This window comes from Prionailurus bengalensis, chromosome C1 (genome assembly GCF_016509475.1).
Source record: "Prionailurus bengalensis isolate Pbe53 chromosome C1, Fcat_Pben_1.1_paternal_pri, whole genome shotgun sequence".
NCBI lineage: Eukaryota > Metazoa > Chordata > Mammalia > Carnivora > Felidae > Prionailurus > Prionailurus bengalensis.
In genome coordinates, this window is record NC_057345.1 from 158,921,026 (window position 1) to 158,945,252 (window position 24,227).

Here is a 24,227-nt window from a genome sequence, read left to right on the forward strand (position 1 = left end):
GTTTGTTGTTGTTGCTCTGCCATAGCTCTTGGCTAAGCAATTCAGAAAGCTGAGGCAAAAACAAAAACAAAAACAAAAAACAACCACTTGAGAGGGAGAGAGAGGGAGGAAGAATGGGAGGAAGTAAGGAACAAAGAAAGGAAAAGATGCAATCAATAAAAGTTTGGTAGGACAGGGGAAGTCAGCTGAAAGATCACAGTAGTAATGTAATGAGACAGAACTCAGAAAGTTCAGAAAGGAAGTAGAGAAATCTAGAATCTGACATAAAAAATTACGATCTGATACAATTCTCTTCTGTAGCTCCTAAGGCTAGGTTTTCAGAATATATCTCAGACTGATGATACTAAATATTTACTGAATTCAGAAGAACAAATAGCAGAAGAGCATAAAAGAACTCTTGAGCAAATAAGGAGAAAATATATTATTCACTTTCATTTACAAAAATTTAAAATCCACAGAACACATCCATATCCATTAAATATAGACAAAGCATATTGAAACGCAATCTCACTACTAAAAGAGACAGCTCTGTCTCCTGAATGTCTTCAGGGTATCAACATGACCAACTCTCAGCTGTGTCTACTTGGGCTTCGTCACTACCATTTTTTCGCCATCATGCCAAGTCCCTGCTACTTTTGCAGCATTCACAGAACGCAACTTGACCTTCTCTGGCTTCCTCAGGACTACCATCATGAACACACAGTTCCGTACCACACTGGATTCCAGAAGTACTTACGGGTACTGTTGAGGGCCTGCTTGCCCCAAAGCACATGGTTCCAGAAGCTCGGCTGCTCTAATCTTGCACCAGCATTGTGTATCTTTTCCATCTCCTTCCTTAGCAAACTGTAAGCTGACAGTTCCTGTTGCTATCAGTATGCATGTATGTCTTTTAACAGACGTTGGCACATGCAACATCTTTTCTTAGCTCCAGTTCTATGTGTCCAAATGCCTGATACACATTTTCACCTCAGGAAGTCCCACGACATCAGACTTGCTGTCTACATAGAGCCAACTCCCTCCTGGACCCCTTCCTTTTGTTAATGTTCTTACTATTCCCCTAGTCCATCAGGATTGAAATCTACACATCATTTTTCTGCTCTACTTCCCTGTATATCCAAAAATTGGCCATGTGGGGATAGTGAGAAGGCGGGGCACCAAAAAAGTATAAACCTTTGGAATGGCCCATTTGGAGAAAGTGACAAGAAATCAAGCAACAGAATATTACAGGAGAGGTTTCCGATGCTGGCAGGCTGGGCACTGAATCTATTTGACCTGTAGTGCTCTTAGGATTTTTAAATTTTGTTTCCAGCACTTAAAATCAGACTATTCCATATGAAAATCCATATTTCCAATTTCCCTAAAAACAGATCAGCACTCCCACACAATGTTGAACAGCATTTGTATCTCTTAGCTAGAAGGTGTGTTCTCAGTTTACCTCACCTTCCTCTCCCCGCTGTTTCATTGGCTGTAAGTGCCAAGCTCCATTTATGATCATGTTTGTTTTGTTATTTTTCTTATAGCAGAGAGAAGAAAATGAGGAATTTCTTGTACCCATTCCTCTATTCCAAGTGGAAAACCAAGAGTGTCACCTACTTCTGGAAAGAATTTTCTTATATCAAGCCCACTTCATTAATCTCCCTGGCCCTCTATGCAAGGTCCACATTGTAACTTTCGTGAGCCATAAACCCTTTTACCATCATGGGCCCCTTTCTCCATGAAAATATTAAAAATTGTACTTAATGATCACATTGGCACAAAGGCAAATATATTAATATTATATGTTAAAATACTTTATTTGATCTAAACTCTCATTTTTTTCCTTTGATTTTGAAAGAAATCCAAAAATTTTTATAGGCCACTAAAATTTCTGTGGACCCTAGGCATTGTGGTCACTATGCCTAATGGATAAGCTACCCCTGCCCCTTTGGACGTATGAGGTTACTGAGAAATTTGTTAATCCCCAATTCACCTGTATGAGTGTGGGACACACCGTCCATTACTACAGGTGAAATCATTTCCAGAGCAAGATCTCCTTGTGCAATTTTGATGCTCATCAGAGCCATCAGTGCAATCCGCATCACCATCACAGACCCAGGATTGGGGAATGCACTTCCTGGATGGAGGCACGTTATTTGCACAGAGAAACTCAGAACTTGAGCAGCTGTGACTGTCTGAAACCAAAGCACACAAGAATCAGAAACCACATGACAACTCATTCTAGCAGTTGAATTCATTCTGAGCCATTATTTCTCTTGCTTTATGTTATTTAATAGCCTGAGGGATGAAAGCAAATGAGGGTAAAAACACATTGACAAATAGACAAATCACTATCATAATAAAAGATTATAATAAAAAATACCTTCTAAATTCCATTTTAATTGCTCTGGACCTTGGATTTTTTTTTTTCAGAAGTAGGAAACAAATACCTCGCTTAGTTTTCCATATAATTGATCTAAAATCATGTATTTCCCTTGGAGCTTCAGAAAACTACTCCCATTTTGTTATCTTTACACCAAAAATGCCCTATACTTGATAATAATTTTTGGCTAACAAACTGTAATTACAAAAACACAACATGAGGGGCGCCTGGGTGATTCAGTTGAGCACTGAGCTCTTGAATTCATAGTTCATGAAATCGAGCCCCGCTTCGGGCTCAGCACTGACAGTGCAGAACCTGCTTGGTATTTGCTCTCTCCCTATCTCCCTCTCTGCCCCTCCCCCACACTCTGTCTCTCAAAATAAATACTTTAAAAAAAACACACACAATGCGGGATAGGTATTTTTATGCCAATTCTTCAGATAAAAATTAAAGTTCAAAGTGGTTAACCAGATGGGTCCAAGTCACAGACCTTTCTAAAGACCTAGGGATTCAAACCTAGGTCTTTTTTTTTTCTCAATATTTAGGGCTTTTTCAACTACATTACAGCTACCACCTAAGTAGAATTAGGGTATATAGGAGGGAAATATGTCAACAAGAGTTTTCAGCAACAATGACAACTGTTAGGAAAAAGATGAGATGCTAATATATAATCATTAATGCCTGCAGAATAAAAGAACTGGTATTTTATCCAATTTCATTGTGGATGAATGGGAGACAAAAGGAGGGGCTGTCTTGCTGAGTGGAGCTGGGAGGAAAGTACATGCCACAGTCTATGTTTGTGCAGCTGCCAACTCCCCATTTTAATGCACTGAGTACATGTGGAGCTAGAGACAACCAAAGTCAATGACATAAGGGGTTACAATGAAATGAAATGCAAACATCAGCAAGCCATTGTTTTTATCGTTTTACCATGGAAAGATGCTCTTCTAAGACATCTTAGCTAAGAGTTCCATGCTCTGTTGGTAATGGAAAACGGTGCTCCATGGTCTGTTCCACAAACCACTCAAAAGGAATGACCCTCCCTCTACCCACTCCTCCAAATAACAAGGTAATACATGAAACTGGAGGCACAGTTAATTACTACACTGTTTAAAGCTGTTTAAAGATGGAGTTCTCTTATGAAATCCTGCCATTGGCAACCACGTGGATGGAACCAGAGGGCTAAGCAAAATTTCAGTCAGAGAGAGACAAATATTCTATGACTTCACTCATATGTGGAATTTAAGATACAAAACAGATGGACATAAGGGAAGGGAAGCAAAAATAATATAAAAGCAGGGAGGGGGACAAAATATAAAAGACTCTTAAATGTAGAAAACAAACTGAGGGCTGCTGGAGGGGTTGTGGGTGGAGGGATGGGCTAAATGGGCAAGGGGCATTAAGGAAAACCCTTGTTGGGATGAGCACTGGATGTTATACGTAGAGGATGAATCACTGGAATCTACTCCTGAAATAATTATTGCACTGTATGCTAACTTACTTGGATGTAACTTAAAAAATAAAAAAAATTAAATTTACAAAAATTTTTAAAAAAGATTGGGTTCTCTTTATCTGCTTCAGAAATGTAGGACATTATTTGTTAGCTAAATGCAAGAGAAAGACAAAAAAATATTAAAATAATTTTTATCAGATTGAAGCATTGAAGTGGATGCTATCAAACAATTTCAGAGTGGAAAAAGATGGTAACATTTTACCAGTACACAACCAAAGAGGAATCTGCTGACAATCATACTCTCCAAAGACACAAAAACTAATCTCCCAACCTTCCATGGCATGTGACTCTGCAAAGGAATGAATGGTTTCACTTACCGCAGTGGTGCCTTTCATCCTCGTCACTCATGTCCCCACAGTCATTATCACCGTCACAGATCCATTCTCTTCGTATGCACCTCCCACTGTCACACTTGAACTCATTACTTAAACATGTTGCCTCATGGTACTCTGAGAAAAGATATAAAACACTCTCAGGGGAAAAGTGGTCTGTAGTCCAAAAATCTTAACAGAAGCCTGCTATCCCACAGACTGTCTAAAAACCTGAAACAGAGCATTACCCAGCTGTGTACAGCTATGCTGGGTCTTCCAAGGAGTGTTGTACCAGTGACTAGTGTTCTGAGATTGAAGTACTTGACTGACAGTGCAAAGCTCTCATTATCTTTTGTTACCAGGATGAGACTCGATATTCCCTTTCAGGCATGATAGAGGAATAACAGTCTTTTCCCAAGAGGGTATAAATAACTATTTCATTCATTTCATTCTTAAATCTACTTTTCATTCAAAAGCATTTTGTTTGGCACAAACCATCCCCCAGCATGACTGATCCCTGTCTTCCGCTCTCTTTTTTGCTTTTCTCCATAGCACTTATCACCTTTCAACATGCTATACAATTCACTTACTTGTTTTGTTGCCTGTCCCCCCTCACTAGAATATAAACCCCATGTGGACAGGGATCTTCGAATTCTTTACTGACATAGTCTGGAAGTGCTTAGAACGTAAGTGCTCAAGAAATATTTGTTGAATTAAACTGATAAGACACCCTTATGCTTTAAATTAGCCATCACTGATTCAAATTCTTCCATCATAACCCCACATGTACCTATCAACTATTTGTCACAGGTCCATACACCCAGGGGCCTCTCAAAATTAACCTAGGGCAAAGTACATTAAATTTTAACTATGAAAAAGGCAGCCCAATGATAAGAGTAAGGATAACAGGACCTTTCATAAGCTGCTAAGGAAGGAGTACACATGACTACAGCCTACAAAGAGACACGGTCCCTTTGGCACACACACACACACACACACACACACACACACACACAGAGCACACTTCTAGAAATCCAGCCTTTAAGAATCTTCCCACATATGCACCAAGAGGTTTCTAAAAGGATGTTCATTCCAGTATTATTTTTCATAGTGAAAAAATGGAAATATCCTCACCATCCATCAGTTAAGAAAAGGAAACAACACACGGGCCGTCCATCCTTGAGATGGCAGGGCAAAGGAATAAGTAGCTCTGTGTTTGCTAAAGTGCTGAAAAGATGTTGTTAAGCTGAAATGGGCAACGCTGCAGACAAATATGCATAGTGAGCTCTCCATTTGTGTTTTTGAAACTATATATTAGGATATACGGAAAAAGGTAAGGAGAATTCACACTCACCCTTCGCAGTGATTATCTCTGGGGAGTGAGATTAGAGAAGTCTAAGAAAATGAAAATTTCGCTTTTTTGTGTACATCTTACTATTTCTTTAAAATAATACTCCCGGGGTGCCTGGGTGGCTCAGTTAGTTAAGCAACTGACTCTTGATTTTGCCTCAGGTCATGATCAGACTATTTTTGGGTTCGAGCCCCACGTCAGGCTCCTCACTGGCAGCATGGAGTCTGCTTGGGATTCTTTTTCTCTCTCCTCTCTCTCTGCCCCTCCCCCAAGTGTTCCACCACCCCCCTCCATCTGTCTCAAAATAGATAAACTTTTAAAAAATAAAAATAAAGTAAAACTCCTTCATATTGTGAGAATGTATTCCTATATAGATTCTGCATTTATCTTTATTTCATTGTGACAGGCAGTTGGTACCAACTGCAGTTATGGACTTTGGTTCCCATGGAGAAGTCTGGAAACTATACTTACTCTTCATATATTTGAACAAATCATTCATATATCTAAACCAATCTCTAACACTATTCTACTCACCTAACAGTTATTTATTTCCTTTATAGATCCTCACAACTCTACATGCCCTTTGCTTTCTACAAAACTTTCAATGTTGGGAAAAAAGAACTTGGCAAAGAGCGTCAAAAACCACTTTCCAACTATTAGCCACAGTATTTGAACCTGAGAGAAAACGGGAATAGAAAACAGTCTGGATTCAGCTGTAAAATTATGAAAATGGTACCAAGAAAATACCCCCCAAATAAAAAGCTTTATATATAATGATTTTACTGCCGCTCTATTTATAGTAAGGGAAAAGATAAAAGCAATCGAAGTGCTTAAAATAGAGGCAGTTAACTCGAAGATAATATAACCACTCAATGGAATATCATACTGCCATTAAAAAGGAATGTGAAGACTGTGCAACCAGATAGCATATGTCTCTCTTAACCAGATAGCATATATTTTAGGCTTACAGGACATATGTTCTCTGTCACACCCACTTGACACTGCCATTGTAGCACAAAAGCAGCCATAGACGAAACGTGGCTGCATTCTAATAAAACATTATAAAGACAGGCAGCCAGCCATGGTCATAGTTTGTAGACTGATTTATTGCCAGATAAAAAAGCAATGACAGTTATATTAAAAAAATGTGCACGGATATAGATTAGAACTTTTAAGGTTAATAGCACCCCCCAAATAAATAGCCACAACTGTCTCCAGGAATACAACCAGAGGGTCTCTGAAACTTCTTGGGAAACTCAGATGACCCTGGGACCTTACCTTTCATAAGTCGGCACCTAAACTGGAGGAGGACATGTGCCCATAATATGCCCCTTCCCCATATATATGATAATTCCAATCACTCTTGGATCCTCCCACAGCCTTATGGGCCAGAACTCAAACAAATTCAGAAATTCCAATTCACAGTCAATTAAAATTAATGGAGTTTAAAAGCCAGGCACAGTATTAGGGTATCACCAACATAATCTCATTTCATGATTATTAGGCAGCAACCTCCACACCCTGATCAGCTCCCCACACAGTACCCTACACAAATGGGTTTTTAATGAATGTCTGCTGAGTGGTTTCATCATCTTAACTGAGAGTAAGAGCAGAGTACAAACATTAGGCAGCCATGAGCCAACTCTGTGTGTGGAAGTAGCTGGAAGAGGTTCTCTAGCTGCATCATAATGCCTGTCATGCTTGCTTATTACTCTCTTACCACAAGTGGCAGGTTCATCAGAGCCATCAGGACAATCTGCTTCCTCGTCACAGTACCAGTGTCTGGGGATGCAACGTCCAGACGTGCAGTGAAACTCCTCATTGTTGCATGTGTGAGCAGCTGGAGGATGAAAAGAAGGTAAAACCCAGGAGTAAAACACAAGCTTGTTCCCATCATTCTTAACCATCTGCCTATATCTCTGAACTAAGTAACAGGTGCCAGGGAGGGAAGACTGAGGCCTGGGAAAAGGGTTTTTTATAAACTTTCCACAGGAAGGGAGATGTAGGTGAGAAAGAGAAGACAGGCAATACTGCTTCAGTTTTCCAGAATTTTTCTTTCTAGATTCTAGAAACCCAAAAGTAAATTTTATTTGTTAAAATATCTGTTTGACACAGGAAACCACAAATAATGTATAAGAAGACTTAGTTCTATGTTTTCTGCTGTAACCTAAAATGAAATAAATTCTACTGAAATAATATTCAAAGCAAAAACAACATAAGACCCTATCTGAGCTCACTACACACACATCCTTTGGCTGTGTTGAGACCATGGTTCTAAAAAGTTAGCACATCTGTGTTCTTATTCATCCTTGTTATATGGGACCTTTGAGTAAATGACACTGCCTATGTTTGAATATTGATTCTTGTCTTGTGTAAACATAGGTAACTCTAGTTCAGATGTATTTTCTAAATTGTTAATGTGGGTACGAACTAGAATCAAGTCTTAGAAATCTTCTGGTCTACGAGGCTCCCTTGCTTTGATCCATAATATCTGATGATTTTCCAGGGGTAAAATTGATGAGGTTGCAGAGGTCCCTGAAAGGTCAGCCCTGTCTCCAATCTATGTGTCCCTGTCTGATGGCTAAATCCTGAATTCTGCTTCCTCCTGCTGCTATTATACTACAACTGACACTCGCTTTCAGACTGTACCCTGGCCTTGCGAGAATTATTAAATTCTTAAATTATGCATCTATTTATAGTAATAGTTATCAAGCTTAAGAAAGGCCTTTTAAATCAGTCTACAAGCCCAGGAAAAATATTTGAACCAAATTGCTACATATGGAATAAAGATTTCTGAAACTCAAGCATATTAAAAAGACAGAAAAGGTATTTCATTCACTAATGGTGATTATAATCATATTAGGAGTAAATATAAGGACTTGACATACAAATTCTGCCTGGGGTTCCTGAAGACAAAAGGCCCTCGTCTCTGGGAGAAATAGCTCTGCAACTGTAAAAGGTCAGGTGTCAGAGCAGTTCTCTGGAAGAAATATGTAGGCCAACCAGCCAGAAAACAGAGAGTGGGACTGCCCCTCTCATCACATCCTAAAAGAACTGCCCACTGCATCTACCATTGAGGTCAATTTCCAGTGACAAAAAGTGCAAACACCCAGACCATATATCTATGTATTAGCGGAAGACATGCGTCACGGGAACCACAGAAAGAGAAACAAGTTTATCTTACCACAGAAAACAGGGCTTTCATCACTCATGTCTCCACAGTCATTGTCTTCGTCACACAAGTAAAAATGAGGAATGCAAATATTCGTAGTCTGACATTTTACATATCCAGGCAGGCAGGCACGTTCAGCTTAGAAAAGACAGCCAGGTAAATATTGGAACGTATCTACCACACATATATATATAGCATTAACAACGTCCACACAAATAGAGCTATTGGACTCAAAATAGCTGGGAAGACCGAAAGGGGGGCATTTTTAAAGCTATCACGGAGGCAATAACCATGACAGTTGTTTCACCATAGATTCTAGAATAAAAAGAGGTATCTCTAGCTGGTAAGGGCAGGGGAGAAGGGAGCACGCTTACTTTGTAGCAAACCATCTATTTTAATTATTCATTTATTTATTTATTTAATTTTAATTATTTAATTAACTCATCAACAAGAGTCTCAACTCTTGGTTAAATAAACTGTGGCATATACACAATGAGGTAATATGTAGCTGTAAAAAGGAATGAAGAAGAGCTCTATATATTGACAAGTAATGATGGTATGATCTCCAGCATATATGTTAACAGTAAGAAAGCAAGATTCAAAACAGCAGGAAAAACAATATGTGTAAGAAAAACAATGTGTGTGTGTGTGTGTGTGTGTGTGTGTGTGTGTGTAATAAGAGAGATGCTTATAATAAAAAACAATAATCAGTCCCTCCTCGAGGCATCCAAGATGCTGAAAGGAAAGATGGCTAAGGGGAAGAAGGTGGCCCAGCCCCTGCTGTTGTGAAGAAGGCCAAGAAGGTGGTTAATCCCTCATTTCAGAAAAGTCCCAAGAATTTTGGCATCGGACAGGACATCCAGACCAAAAGGGACCTCAGTCAATTTGCCAAATGGCCTAGCTATATCCGGCTGCAGCAGCAAAGGGCTATTCTCTAGAAACATCAAAAAGTGCCTCCCATGATTAACCAGTTTACCCAGGCTTTGGACAGCTACTCAACTGCTTAAGCTGGTCCATGAATACAGACCAGAGGCAAGGCAAGAGAAGAAGCAGAGATTATTGGACCGGGCTGAGAAGAAAGCTGCCAACAAAGGGGATGTGCCCACTAAGAGGCTGCCTGTCCTTGGAGCCGGGGTTAATACTGTCACCACCTTGGTGGATAATAAGAAGGCTCAGCCAGTAGGGATTACACATGATGTGGATGCCATTGAATTGGTTGTCTTCCTGCCTACCCTGTGTCATAAGATGGGTTCCCTACTGCATTATCACGGGGAAGGCCAGGCTGGGATGTCTGGTCCACACGACAACCTGCACCACTGTCAACGTCACACAGGTTAATTCAGAAGACAAAGGACCTCTGGCTAAGCTGGTGAAAGACATCAGGACCAATTATAATGACAGATATGATGAGATCCACCATCACTGGGAAGGCAACATCCTGGGACCAAAGTCGATGGCTCAAGCTGGAAAAGGCAAAGGGGAAGGAACTGGCCATCAAACTGGCCTAAGTGGATACTGTTGAATTTTCTGCATTATAAAAGTAATAGAAAGTTCTCTTTCAGCCAGTGTCAAATAATAATAATATTATTATTATTAATAAAATAATGTTAAATTGAGAATACTTCAGAGTGAGTGGGGTGGAGAGGACAAGGAGGAAAGACTACTGTGAATGTAACTCATCATACAATTTTGACCATGAACCGTGTACATTAGTTTGTATAAATAAAAACTAAGAAATAAAAACAGAAGGAAAGCAATTCCTAAAATTTGGAAACAGTAACATAAGCAAACACTGCATCAAGTTAATAGCATAACAATTCAGAGGAAAAAAATTCAAAGGACTTTAAAAACCAGTATTTGGGCTACATATCCCTAGCAGGACATAATCTAAGAACAAGAGGGATCTAAAATCTTAGATTATGATTAGATTTACTGGTAGTAGTATTATGTGTGTGGTTATTTTGAAATTATTATAGGCATTTTGAAATTATTGTAGAATAAAGCAATAAAGTAACTATGTTAATGTAATCAGAAACCAATTTTAAGCACAAAAGAGATAGGATTTATAAAATATAAGTTAAAAAATTTAATCTTAAATTAAAATATAATTTCTCCCTTAAAAATTGTATTTCCTAGCTCTAGTACACTGAAAAGCCCAGGAAGCAATGAAAGCCAAGGAAAGGGCAACTCAACACTGTGGTAATTTCTAAATCTACAAAAGGAATGAGGTCTCTTGGGATAAGTGGCTAATTCCAGGTCTGAGATAGGTTATGGAGTGAATGGGCCATGTTAAAATAACAGAGGAACCAATTTAGCAGAGCTCCCATGGTAAGTACTTGGTGAACTTACCGCAATTTTTCTCATCTGATGTGTCATTATCATGGCAGTTGTTTATGCCATTGCAGACAAACTGAAGAGGGATACACCTTCTATTATTGCAAGTAAACTCCGAAGTGGCATTACAGTCCCTGAACAGGCACCCTGCCTCGTCACTGTTGTCACCGCAGTCATTGTAGTGATCACAGCGGTAATGATACTGGACGCATCGCCCATTGTCGCAGGTGAAGGCTGTCTGAGGGCAGGTGTGAAAAGCTAAGAGGAAGAAAAGACATTGACGAGACTTCTTGATTAAAGCATTCAACAAATTAGAGGGGTGCCTGGGTGGCTCAGTCAGTTAAGCGTCCGACTTCGGCTCAGGTCATGATCTCACGGTCCGTGAGTTCAAGCCCCGCATCGGGCTCCATGCTGACAGCTCAGAGCCTAGAGCCTGCCTCAGATTCTGTGTCTCCCTCTCTCTCTGACCCTCCCCCATTCATGCTCTGTCTCTCTCTGTCTCAAAAATAAATAAATGTTAAAAAAAAACAAATTAGGAATCCTAATTTCTAGAAAAATACACTCAAATAAAATGGGTACTTTGAGTTTACCTTCTAAAGCAAAATAGGCTGCAAAATGGACTGTGTGCAAAATGAGGTAAACTTTAAATTAGATTAATCAAAACATATTGTGTATGTTTTTAAAGTAAATTAGTTATCTTAAGCAAATGTTATTCTCTGTCATCTCAATTTAAAATTTTACCTCAATCACAGAAAAGCATGCAAATACAATCTCTTTAGGGAAAATAAAACTCTCAGCCCCTACAGTCTATTGGGAAAAGGTAGCTAACTTCCAGTGTTTTACTCACCCCATTCAGATGGAAGCTGAATACTGAATGATTTCAATAAATCATTAATGACCCTTCTGCTATGAAAATTAATAAAATGATAACAATCACCTAGTAGAGTTCTTAGTTCCATGCTAAGTCATGCTTCACATGCACCAAACCCCATGTTGTGTTTTTTATATATTGTCGCTCTCCTCACAAAAATCCTCCAGTTTCCAGAGGAGGTGTGTGAAGCTCAGAAGGGCTGGGTAACTTCTCCATGGCTTCATAGACTGCAAATGGCAGAGCTAGGATTTTATTCCAGCACCTTTGCTCTCAACCACGGAGGAAGTGCTTCCTACTGAAACATCATACATTACTCCCTGGCGGATATACCAGCTTCTATGTGATATAATAGTCTGCGTTCTCAGTTTTCAGTTCTAACAGGACTGGCACAAAATTGAAACCTACGCACACACAGAAGGATTCTGCACCAAAAACACGGCATAAAGACAAGTTTGCTTCCTAACGAAAGCTCTGAGAGTCCAACTCACCACAGACAATTTCCAGCTCATCACTGCCATCACCACAGTCATTATCGTTGTCACACTTCCATTGCTCTGAGATGCAGTGCCCATTGAGGCAGGTGAACTTGGAGCTATCACACCGTGTCCCATTGTCCACAATGCAGTACTTTTTGTTGTTGGCCAGATACCAGTGGCCCTCATGAGGACACTGGCACTCGGCACCATTTGGACCTGAAAAAAAGTTGCCGAAAAAGCAAAGGATTTGCTTATTTTCCCCTCCAGAATAGCAGTGGCAATATTTCTATATTAAATGCGCTACAAGACAAGCCATAGAAACTCTTCCCATTGACCTCTCAACTATATTCTGAGTCCTTTTTCCATGAAGAACAACCACCAATTCTAATAAATACAGCTAATTCACCTTCAACCATTCTCCCTTCTCAGCAAAATCTATAAAGCAGTAGTACCAAAAGATGCATCTTTCTATGAACCTGTTGCTATCTATAAAACACACTATGCAACACATAATATCACACTATAAAATATCAAACTATAATAGTACCTCCTACGTGGAAGAAGTAAATCCTTTCATAAGGGAGGTAAGCTCAGTAATATAATTTCTTTTTTTTTATAAAAGTTTGTTAAGTTTAGTTATTCATTTTGAGAGAGAGAGAGAGAGAGAGAGCAAGTGGGGAAGGGAAAGAGAGAGAGGCACCCAAGCAGACTCTGCACTGTAAGCACAGAGCCCTATGTAGGCTTGGAACTCACGAACAGTGAGATCATGACCTGAGCCGAAGTAAGACAGGTGCCCTTCATTCATGGAATTTCTATTTAATTCATGACGTTTGGCGGCCACAGACTCCATGTTTCTACTTCCATCAACCTTGAGTTAAAATTGCCTTTTTTAAGAGGGCTCCATATCAAATAGAACCTATCAAAGTCTTCCTCTAAACATACAAACCCCTAAATTTTATGAATTACCCTGAAATTAAGGAGAATTTTGATTTTCACCTCTTAGAGTTGAGTATCACTCAGCCTTCCCTACCAGTCATCAGCACTATTACACTACATGATTCGGTCTTCATGGGCAATGCCTTACCTGGTGCACAAATATGGCTGCAGCCTCCATTAAACTCACTGCAAGGATTGCTACACTGCTGTTGGTTCTTCACAATAACGCGAATACCATTAGGCCGGAAGGGAAAACTCATGGTCATTGCCATCTGACCTGACCCATCATATTTGTTAGCTCGGTAAATTTTTTTTGTGTTCCAGTCAGTCCAATAAATGTACTGGCCATAGAGAGTCAAGCTAAAAGGATGAAAGGCTCTGTTGACAATGACCTCACGCTGTGTGCCCGTCAGAGTACTGCGCTCAATCTTCTGCCTAAAATAAAGCAAGAAACATGTTGCAATCCAGAAATAAGTTCCTCAAATGGCAACCCAATGCTAACCATTCCAACCATCCCTTTACACAAGCCCCCAACTTTCTTTTCAAGGGTAGCATAAAGCAGGAAAAAAAGTTTCATCCAATGATGGAAGGTCTTGGTTTGCTTATGAAACAATGGCCTGTATAAATCACTGATCTCCAAACATTAATATAGCCTATAAGAAAGCCTACACAGGGAACCAGGCTGAAATTAGGAACAGGAGAATATTATGAAATAATACATGCAAAGCATGGAATTCAATGTTTAGTATATATTTAGTACATATGTTTAGACATATTAGTCACTCAATGAAATGTGAATTACTTATTCCTTCCTACTCCCTTAATGACCGTTTCAATTGTACCTAGTCCTTTGAGGTATTTACCTAGTCCTTTGAGGTATGTACCTAGTCCTTTGAGGTATTTACCTAAAATGATCCAAACTTAGACACTTAAACATCACTGCTTGCTTCAAATGAGAAGATAAAGAAAAGATGAGATTGTTAGGTGCTTAGTGTCAAAAGACCAAAATCTTAAGAAAATAAGCAAAATAAGTTTAAGATTTCTGACAAGGAAACAATAATAAATGAAATCATCTCATTTTTTTCAGCTGTACCATTAAGATGACTGGAATGTAATTTCAGGGCTACTTAAATAAGTTACATATAAAATTAGAATTGACCAAGGTTTATAAGAAAACATTGCAAAATTGGCTGAGAAAAACCTATCTGAGAAGATGACCAATAGTCAAAGACAAAAGGAAAATGTTTTTAACAAGATATGTAAGACTAAAGCCCAGAGGAAACTTAATATCAATGTGAATTTAAAAGTCATTCATATTTTATAATAGTTACATGGGGCCTGGAGATTATAAATTGAGTGATTATATTTGTAATTATAATTGAAATTATAGTAATGTGTCTTTAGATGCTTTCTAGTTCATAATTATTCAATCTCATGATAGACCAATTTTCACAGGTACATTCATCAAGCTGAGACATAGTTCATAAAACTGTGACTCTACATTTTGGCCATGTCTATTTGGCATATTATATTTTCATCACATTATGCAAATCCCTCCTGTAGAAGTAGAAACAAGAACTCTTATCAACACCCACAAGAATAATGAAAGACACATACAAACTAGCATCTGCCCAGTAGAGAAGGTCATTCTCGTAGTCCAGAGTGAGCCCATTGGGCCAGACCAGGCTGCTGTTCACAATAGGTACCCGGAAATTTCCTCCCAGTGTGGCTCTCTCAATTTTGGCATTGGTACCCCAGTCAGTCCAGTACATGTACCTAGTCATCCAAAAGGAGTCATAATTAATTCACCACAAGGAAGCTCACAATAATTAAAAAGGTTAAAAGAATGGCGGTCTTCTTTACCTGAAAATTTGACATTAATACGGCAAATGAAACCCACTCCATTCTCACCCACACAACTTGCCTAAAAGGGATTTACTGAGTCAGAACATTGATTCCTGATGAGCGGCCAGCCTTTCCAGCATCAACAGGAGTTACTTCCTAGTCAAAATCATTCATGCTCTTTCACACTTGAATATACAGCTATAGAGTTTCAAGCCAATAAAATGTTGGCTGTCTAGGAGCATAATATAATTTCAGGCCCCACTCCCTCCAGAAATAAACATACAGAAATATGATAAACGAGACCATAGCATACCCTCGACAAGGATCTAAAACAATTGCTCTTGGCTTTGAAACGTGGGCTATCACAGCGCGCTTAGACCCATCCTCGGCCATTGAGTTAATTGTCTCATTGGTGTAGTTACTGTAATATATTCTTCTATTGATCCAGTCAAAGGCAATGCCATCAGGATTCCCTTTACCTGGACATATACCAATAAACACACACAGAGGTATTAGAATCTCAAAAAGCATTTTAGAACCTCTAGGTCATCCACATGTGTTGATTACACTGTGTCAATTTCCAATATAAGCTGCTCCTGAAGTGCTCTTACCTGAAATAATGGCAGTGGAAGACCTGGTCCCTGAATTTAGATTGACATATGAAATCTGACCGTTTCCAGATCCTAAAGATTGTGTGAAGTAGATTCTGTTACTTATGTCGTCATAGGCCAGGTCTACAGCAACTCTTTCCACACTTATTGGTTGGAAAGGTGGGCTATGATCCTCAGGGTCCAAGTGTAAGCTTCTCAAGGTATTTTCCAAGGCAAAGATGAGGAAATTTTCTGTTGGAATGGCACAGCTCTTGCCATCACCTTCTAGGGTTCCAAAGGCACAGCCACATTTAGGGGTGTCCAATCCAGGGAGAGCAAAGCAGAAATGGGTGCATCCACCATTATTTTCCAAGCAAGGGTTGTGGTTGACCTCAGCTGGTGACCGGGGCTGAACACTCTGGTCAAAAATGGTTACATCTCTTAGCCAATTGATATTGTCCCTTATCACTGTTGGTGATTCATTGCTGTTTGGTTCCTTGCTAGCTTGGAAGATTTTTTTTAAATTTCTGTCTACCCATATGATAGAATTTCCAAAAACAGTGATGGCATAAGGAGTTGGATAACGACTGCCATAACGAATCACTTCAGACACCTCTGCCTCCATACCAATCCTTGCAATTATATCTAAAGAATCATCAACCCAATAAACATAGCGATTGCTATGGTCTACTGCCAACCCCCGTGGTGTGACAATGCCTTCTGATACAAGCACAGTTCGATTAGTGCAATCAAGAAAAGAACGTTCAATCTTTGGGCTTTGCCCATAGTCAGCCCAGAAGAGATATCTGTTCTTGGGGTCTACAACAATATCCCTGGGTCTATCCACTGTGGCTTTAAGGAGAATACGGCGGTAGGTGGTATTGATCCGCAGAACTTCTATCAGTGTTTCAGACACGAAAGCATTGGTGAAATAAAGATTTCCTGCAGGAAAATGAAAGAGCATGCTGGTAAGTGCAAAACCAAGAAGGAAAAAGAGGGTACCTTTCAAATTCAGAACAAAATATATAAGGTTGAGGTTTGGATCAGTAAATGTTATCTTTTCCAAGATAATAACTATTTATTAAAGAAATTGTTTCTTCAAATTTAAAGAAATAGTGCCTACCTTCAGCTTCTAAAGCAGATTGGAATTTATAGCAAACGTGATAACCCACTTTCTACTGAAAAATATATTTTTCAGAACGTGCAACTGAATGTTTAACACCTAAATCTCTAAAGACTCTAATACATATTATCATGACATATCTTCTACTCCCAACATGAGGAAAGGAGTAAAGAGGGAAAGCCAGCAGTTTCTGACATTATCAATGTCATCAAGAGCTCTTTGTGCTTAGAATTAACATGAGTTAATAGTATACTCTAACCAGTGTAGCAGTTTTCATCACATGGACCTTCTACAGCCATCAAAACAAAAACCCATTTGTCTTTTGACATTACAAAACAATGTAAATGCTAGAAAGAAACAATGCTGTTTGGGGGGGGAGGGCGCCTGGGTGGCTCAATCAGTTGGAGGATCTGACTTCGGCTCAGGTCATGATCTCACGGTTCATGGTTCAAGCCCCACGTCGGGCTCTCTGCTGACAGCTCAGAGCCTGGAGTTGCTTCAGACTCTGTGTCTTCCTCTCTCTCTGCCCCTGCCCTGCTCATGCTCTGTCTCTCTGTCTCTGTTTCTCTCTCTCAAAAATAAAAATTGAAATATAAATTAAAGAAAAAAAAACCCACAATGGTGTGAAGGCAGTATGAGTAGATAGTGATCCCATATTGATTCCATGTAGTCAAAAGCCTATTGTTGAACTGTCAATTCTGCTACCAAGGAACATCTATTTTGTTCCTAGGTCTGAATCAAAATTGCTCGGGAGAAATCAGGCCAATATGCAATATGTTACTGATCTACTCTTTGTATATTTAAATCCTTCAATCCAGGCTTGGCAAATTTTTTCCAAAAAGGGCCAGATAGTAAATATTTAAGGCATTATAGAGCACATGGTTTCTTTCACAAGTACTCAGGTCTGCCACTGTAAACACAAAAAGCAGCCATAGACAATACATTAGCAAACAGGCACAGTTGTGTCTCAGTAAAACTTTACTTACAAAAACAGGCATGATCAAAAGGTACAAATTTCCAGTTATAAAAAAATAAGTACTAACGATGTACAACATAATAACTATAGTCAACACTGCTGTATGGTATATATTAAAGTATTTAAGAGTAAATCCCAAGAGTTCTCATTACAAGAAGAAATATTTTTTTTCTTCTTCTTTCCTTTTTACTGTATCTATATGAGATGATGGATGTTAGCTTCACCTATTGTGAATTATTGTGCACAATATGTGAAAATCAAACTATCATGCTTTATGCCTTAACCTTATACAGTGATGTATATCAACTATTTCTGAATAAAACTGTGGAACTAAAAACAGCCAGTGGGCTGCATTTGGCCCATCGGCCATAGACTGTTGACGCTATACTCTCAAAAGTAATATAGGAATTTGTAATCAGAAATGGGATTTAGGAACCCAATTAAACCCTTATCTAACCATACTATGATATTTACTATTTACAATAAACTCTTAGAGTACTTAGATTTTCATAATATAGATACCAATTTTTTATAGAATAGGATCATATTCTAAAAATTATAATACATTTAATACATTTGTTTCTCAGTATATCATTAAACAAAAATTAATTTAAAATTTAATTTAAAAGTAAGTACATGATGCCTGAAACTAATATTACACTGTGTGTTAACTAACTGGAATTTAAATAAAAACTTTAAAAAATAATAAAATAAAAAACAGCAGGTGATTTTGCTATATGCAAGAGTGGGAAAATGTCAAGTCACATGTGAGGATAGTTACCAACCAATTCAATGTCAGCATATCAAAGGAGAAACAAGGGTTATGATCAGGCAGGGGTTGAAGAGAGCTTCAACAATGGCTAACGAGGGAATAAGTCAGTGATGAGAGGTCCTGTTACCACCTGGAGATCATATTTACATTCTTAGAGTTGTTTAGAATATTAATAAGTGTATGTTATGTATTTCATTATAAAAAATAAAATAAATTTCAATAAAATTAAAACAGAGAAAGTGCCTAATAATCAAAGGGTTTTAACACATTAATAAGAGGAAGCGATTAAGAATTTGTCAGTTAAAATTGCTGAGCTTTGAGGCACGTGGGTGGCTAAGTCAGTTAAGCATCCGACTTCAGCTCAGGTCATGATCTCGAGGTTTGTGGGTTCGAGCTCAGAGCCTGGAGTCTGCTTTGGATTCTGTGTCTCCCTCTCTCTCTGCCCCTCTCCCACTCGTGCTCCCTCTCTCTCTCTCTCTCTCAAAAATAAATAAACATTAAAAAAATTTTCTTTAATAAAATTGTTCAGCTTTGAAATAAATGATTGTCATTTTATGGTTCACATAGTTTAATATCCTTATTTAATATCCTAAATTTTCATTTAGATATTTCTAATTTAGAAATTAGGTGCTAATCTAAGTGTGAAAAAAAACAAATCAACATAATTTTTCTAATCATTTTGCCTACAGTTCTGATTATGTTGATAATAGAACAAAATGTATTAGCTGTTATGAATTTGTCCACGGAAGTACCTTATAATTAACTTAATAAAAGTATAGCTTAGTCTAAAAGCATAATTCAATTTATCTTAAATAATACTAATAATTCTCTAGAAAAATATTTTTGTCGTGCATATGGTGTTAGATTAAACTTTCTGGCATAAAACAAGATGATAGGGATGCAAACACAAAAAGAGACTTCTCAATAAAATCACTATATGGCTTACCTACCTGCTACCCAATCCACTGCAATACCCCGAACTCCATTTTCTCCTATTCCTTGTGTAACAATGTTTGTAAAAGAAGACCCATCAGGTCTGATTCTACGGATTGCATTATAAGATGTCACAGAACTGCTAAAATCACACCAATAAATAAAGCCAGAGAATACATCAACATCCACATGCAGTGCATTTCGTCCTGAAACATTTAAGAAAAGATCATTAAACAGTACTCTGGATTGAACTAGAACTTTAAAATGCTTGCCCTCCCTCTCACACCATCATTTCCAACCCCCTTCTCTGACTATGCCCCCCACTGCAAAATAAAACTGTTTCCCAGTTGCAATGAGCACACCTACCACCCAGATCATGGTTTCTAAAAACCATCTCCCATGATAAGAAACACTGGCTTCCGGGAGAAACAGCTGATTATAAGTTTGGGAATGGAAGGTATAAGATAAGCCTAGAACACCTTCTTATACACAGAAGCAAGGAAGCACTCAAACACTAATGAGATCATAACATCATACAGGTAGCCATTTTAAGAGGTTTTACCTGGCCACAATGAATTAACAGAGCATCAAGAGTAATTGTGGTAAACATTTATAATACATTGAATTGAAAAAAAAATAAAGTAAAAACTTGAGTCCATGATTATATTCTACACCTGAAACTAGTAACACTAAATGTATGTGCAGGTGTACATACACACACAGACTGAGAGTTCAAATGTGCTGAAATATTAACAATTTTTGTATCCAGGTGAAGGGTATAAGGATGTTCACTGTACCTTTCTTTCAACTTTCTTGTGTTTGAAAATTTTCAAAATAAAAGTTATGAAAAAAATTAATTGATTTTTATACTATCTTTACAAGATGGTAACTTAGATCCATAACTTTTTAGATATGAGTAAACAGTGCTCGCTTCGGCAGCACATATACTAGATATGAGTAAACAAAGATGAGTCATAAGTACCTGTGAATGTAAGTATCAAGCAGGAGCACACTTGGCACCAGAAGCTCCCTGACTTCTTACACTATATACCCTGCCACCTCTTCTGACCATCCACCCCTCCATTCCCTTCACTCTTTTTCTTCCCTTTCTATCTTTTATTTCTATCATTATCCTGTGGCACACTCCTTATGATGCGAGTAAACATTTAGTTACCCCTGTGGTAACACACACCTAGAAATCTCTTGGTTCATCTAGAAAGCAAGTGATTATTTTCTATGTTCACTGTATATAAGCATAAAGTACTGCAAAAATACAGTTACTAAGGAGATACTAATGCTGTCAACTTATTTCAACTCCTCAAACAGATATTAACAAATCAGATTATGGACTACTTCATTACTATTCTAAGTAGCATAATCTTGACCCTAAATCTCCATTAACTGTTCTCCTAAACACCAACTCTGATTACTTCTTGCAATCTCATGCTACATTCTATCTTTCTCTAGTTCTGTCATTCTCAGTGTGGTCCATGGACCAGTGACATCAGATGACCTGGGAACTTGTTAGGAATGTAGATTCTCTGGCCCTACCCCAACTTACCAAATGCGAAAGTCTGGAGATGGGGTCCAGACCTGGTTTTAACAAGCTTTCCAATTCTGATGCACACTAATGTCTGAGAACTATTCAAGGCAGAGCCAGTTTATTTCAGGAGAGAACCTCATTACATGCTGAATCCAAACGTGAAGAAATGCTTTATGGCACCAAGAATTCAACATGGCCCAAGACAGAGTGAAATCTTACTTATATTGGAGTTGGCATACCTTGGCCTGCCACTGGCACCATGGCTTCTGAATGATCCGACAATTGCAAGCTAAAGCCTCTGATTGTCGACAGCATTGAAACAACAAGGAAAGAACTATATGGAGAGCAGGTCCGATTATCAGGATTGAGTTTCAATCCACTGGCACAGGCACATGAGAACAATCCTCCCGGTATAGGCAGGCAAATCTGCTGACAGGCATTCACATTGTTGCTACAGCCATTGAAGGATGTGCCTAAATGAAATCAAAATTAGTTTGTAACTTTTGACCTCACATATTTGCCACTCCATCTCAAATACTTTATACTGGGTCATCAAATAATTAATAATAAATAATTAATCAATAACACAATACCTGGGTTAACAACATAAAAACAGCATTGAATCAACTACAGCTTATACAACTAACACATAAAGGTACCACAACCATTATTTAATAGAGATTGGAGTATCAATGGTTTTTTTCCACAAATCATATAGGAATTAGAAGAATTAGAGAGGTCAGTATGCAAATTCTAATTTTCTTCACCCTTTCGACCTATGTACTGGCATTTAAAATTACATCCGTTTAATTATATGATCAACAATGTGATGGGCATTTGATTTAGAATATATTAAATAATAACATTTAAAGGTTTTTTCCCATGCAATAAAAACAAATGCCAAGTAGCAAACCTAGGTTATAGACAGCAAACAAACCGTTTAATAAACTTTAGTTACAGACTAAAAGCTGTAAAATATGTCAAAACGTTAAAAAATCACCTCTAGATCATAATGCTAATCTAAGGGGCAAATCAAAAATTACATTATCTATGAAAAAAAATGTTGAAATCAGAAAGTATTCCTTTTAAGATTAAAAATTCTATCCTGTTAACATTTTCCTAGCAGGTATCCAACAAATGTTTACTGACCACCTTCAATGTGCCAGGAACTTGTCTAGTTACTGTATATAGAGCAAGAAACAGGATAGACAAAATGCCTGTCCTTAGGGAGGTTACATTCTTTTACATTTTTTTTTAATATGTATTTATTTTTGAGAGAGGGAGACAGAGTGTGAGGGGGCGAGGGGCAGAGAGAGAAGGAGACACAGAATCGGAAGCAGGCTCCAGGCTCTGAGCTGTCAGCACACAGCCGGATGCAGGGCTCAAACTCGTGAGATCATGACCTCAGCCCAAGTCAATGCCCACCGACTGAGCCACCCAGAAGCCCTGGGAGGTTATATTCTAATGAGAAACAGAGACAACAAACTGATAGATAATATGTCAGGGACTGCTATGAAACAAAAGCAAAGTAAGGAGTGATGAAGAAGGAATGGGAATAAGCTTATTCTGAAATCAACCTGGCTTTCCAAATGCCAGATTAGTCTTCGACATTTAGCCAAGTTTATGAGAGGGTTATCATTTTTTAAATATTTGAGGCAATTTCAACCTACATGCATGTGTATGTATACAGGTCTGTGTGTGGGCACGTATTTTTATATGTAAGTGTGTAGATGTGTGGAATATGCATTATACATTTGTGAATATGTAGGTTTCAGTGACAAATACTTACCGTGTCTGTGATAAACTCGGAGACCCCTCAAATTTGGAATATTCTCTCTCAAGACTACTTTGTTGTCCCCAGTGGCCTTGTCAACTCTTTCAATGACCTCATAGTGTTCATCAGTGTAATAAAGGTAAGAATCATAGACAGCAATTCCCCAGGGGTGGGAAAGATGGTTTACCAGGATCATTCGATTTGTACCATCCACGTTTCCTCTTTCAATCTAAAAAGATCAGAATTGTTGTCATTGACTGATTCATGGTGAAATGAGAGAAAAAACTAACATTCTCATAATAATAATACCTCACATTGATATAGCACTCTATCCTTTACAGAGATTTTTCCTATTTGTTTTCTCATGTGATATTCACAATTACATGGAGCAATAGATCAAGCAAATGTCATTATGCCTATTTCACTGATGATGAAGTTGGAGCTCAAGTAAGTCCAACAACTTTGTCAAATGGCACGGTGAAGGAAAGGGAAATAAACCTCTTTAGGCCCTGCATGTGATATTCCGGATAAGGATACACATTCAACATCTAACCGTAGACCATTACGCAGGAGTTGACTGACCCTGCATTTCACATTTTCACCAACAATTTCTGCAATGGGAACAGAAAATATGCTCCACTCAATGACAAGATAACGAGACTTGAATGGGGCAAAGGGTAATGCTGTTATATTAGAAGAGCTAACAAGTCTTAGTGAAAATGACTCTGGAAAACTGGAAAAGAGCTCACAAAAATGAAGTTCCTAATGAGAAATGACAAGTTGTCTGCTTTTGGAAGAAAAATAAAATGTGGACATAACTGGTTTGATTTCATTCCAGAAACTTGTCTCAAGTGCCTCTTCTGTGCCAGGATTTGAGCTGAGTTCTGGCAAGAGAGACAAATGAGGTTTGGCTCACTGCCTTGCTTGACAGGGAACCCAGCAGTTACAAGAGCAGGTTATGCCCTAGAAACTGACAGAAGTTTCAGAAAGCTAGAGCACAGGGAAGATAAGCTTAGCGGGGAGCTTTGAAGGGGTGACCAGGACCAGATTAGCTGACCATGCTCAGCTGAAGTGTTTGGAGCTACTCCTATAGACTGAGCAGTGATCAAACCTATTTTGTGGTTTTATGAAGGTAACAGGCCTCCATCACGAAAGCAAGGTTTATTAATGACAGCCGTCATCCACTCAAGGCTAGAGAGAAGAGGCTCAGTATGGTAGAAGTGGCAGAAAAGGGCAGAACAGGAGAAAAGAGGCAGAGGACAATTTGTCAGGATTTTGTAATGGCTAAATAAGGACACAGTTATTCGAGTGAGGGGAAACATGAAGGTTCTGACCTGGGAGAAAAGAT

At 38.5% G+C, this 24,227-nt stretch overlaps 1 protein-coding gene and 1 pseudogene across 2 annotated transcripts in view; one reads left to right on the plus strand and one right to left on the minus strand.

The window, feature by feature from the left end:
* The window catches only part of LRP2 (LDL receptor related protein 2), a 199,123-nt gene that overhangs the window by 50,939 nt on the left and 123,957 nt on the right, over positions 1 to 24,227 (minus strand). For both annotated transcript variants that reach the window (XM_043576972.1, XM_043576970.1), the window contains exons 36-48: positions 22,895 to 23,108; positions 21,345 to 21,578; positions 19,580 to 19,768; positions 15,780 to 16,700; positions 15,482 to 15,647; positions 14,941 to 15,099; positions 13,472 to 13,758; positions 12,400 to 12,603; positions 11,056 to 11,298; positions 8,719 to 8,844; positions 7,255 to 7,374; positions 4,190 to 4,321; positions 1,970 to 2,171 (exon numbers count right to left, since the gene is read on the minus strand). In XM_043576972.1, coding sequence (XP_043432907.1) covers positions 1,970 to 2,171; positions 4,190 to 4,321; positions 7,255 to 7,374; positions 8,719 to 8,844; positions 11,056 to 11,298; positions 12,400 to 12,603; positions 13,472 to 13,758; positions 14,941 to 15,099; positions 15,482 to 15,647; positions 15,780 to 16,700; positions 19,580 to 19,768; positions 21,345 to 21,578; positions 22,895 to 23,108 — 3,197 coding nt within the window. The remainder of the gene's footprint in view (positions 1 to 1,969; positions 2,172 to 4,189; positions 4,322 to 7,254; positions 7,375 to 8,718; positions 8,845 to 11,055; positions 11,299 to 12,399; positions 12,604 to 13,471; positions 13,759 to 14,940; positions 15,100 to 15,481; positions 15,648 to 15,779; positions 16,701 to 19,579; positions 19,769 to 21,344; positions 21,579 to 22,894; positions 23,109 to 24,227) is intronic.
* Positions 8,864 to 10,429, plus strand: LOC122481424 (annotated as a pseudogene).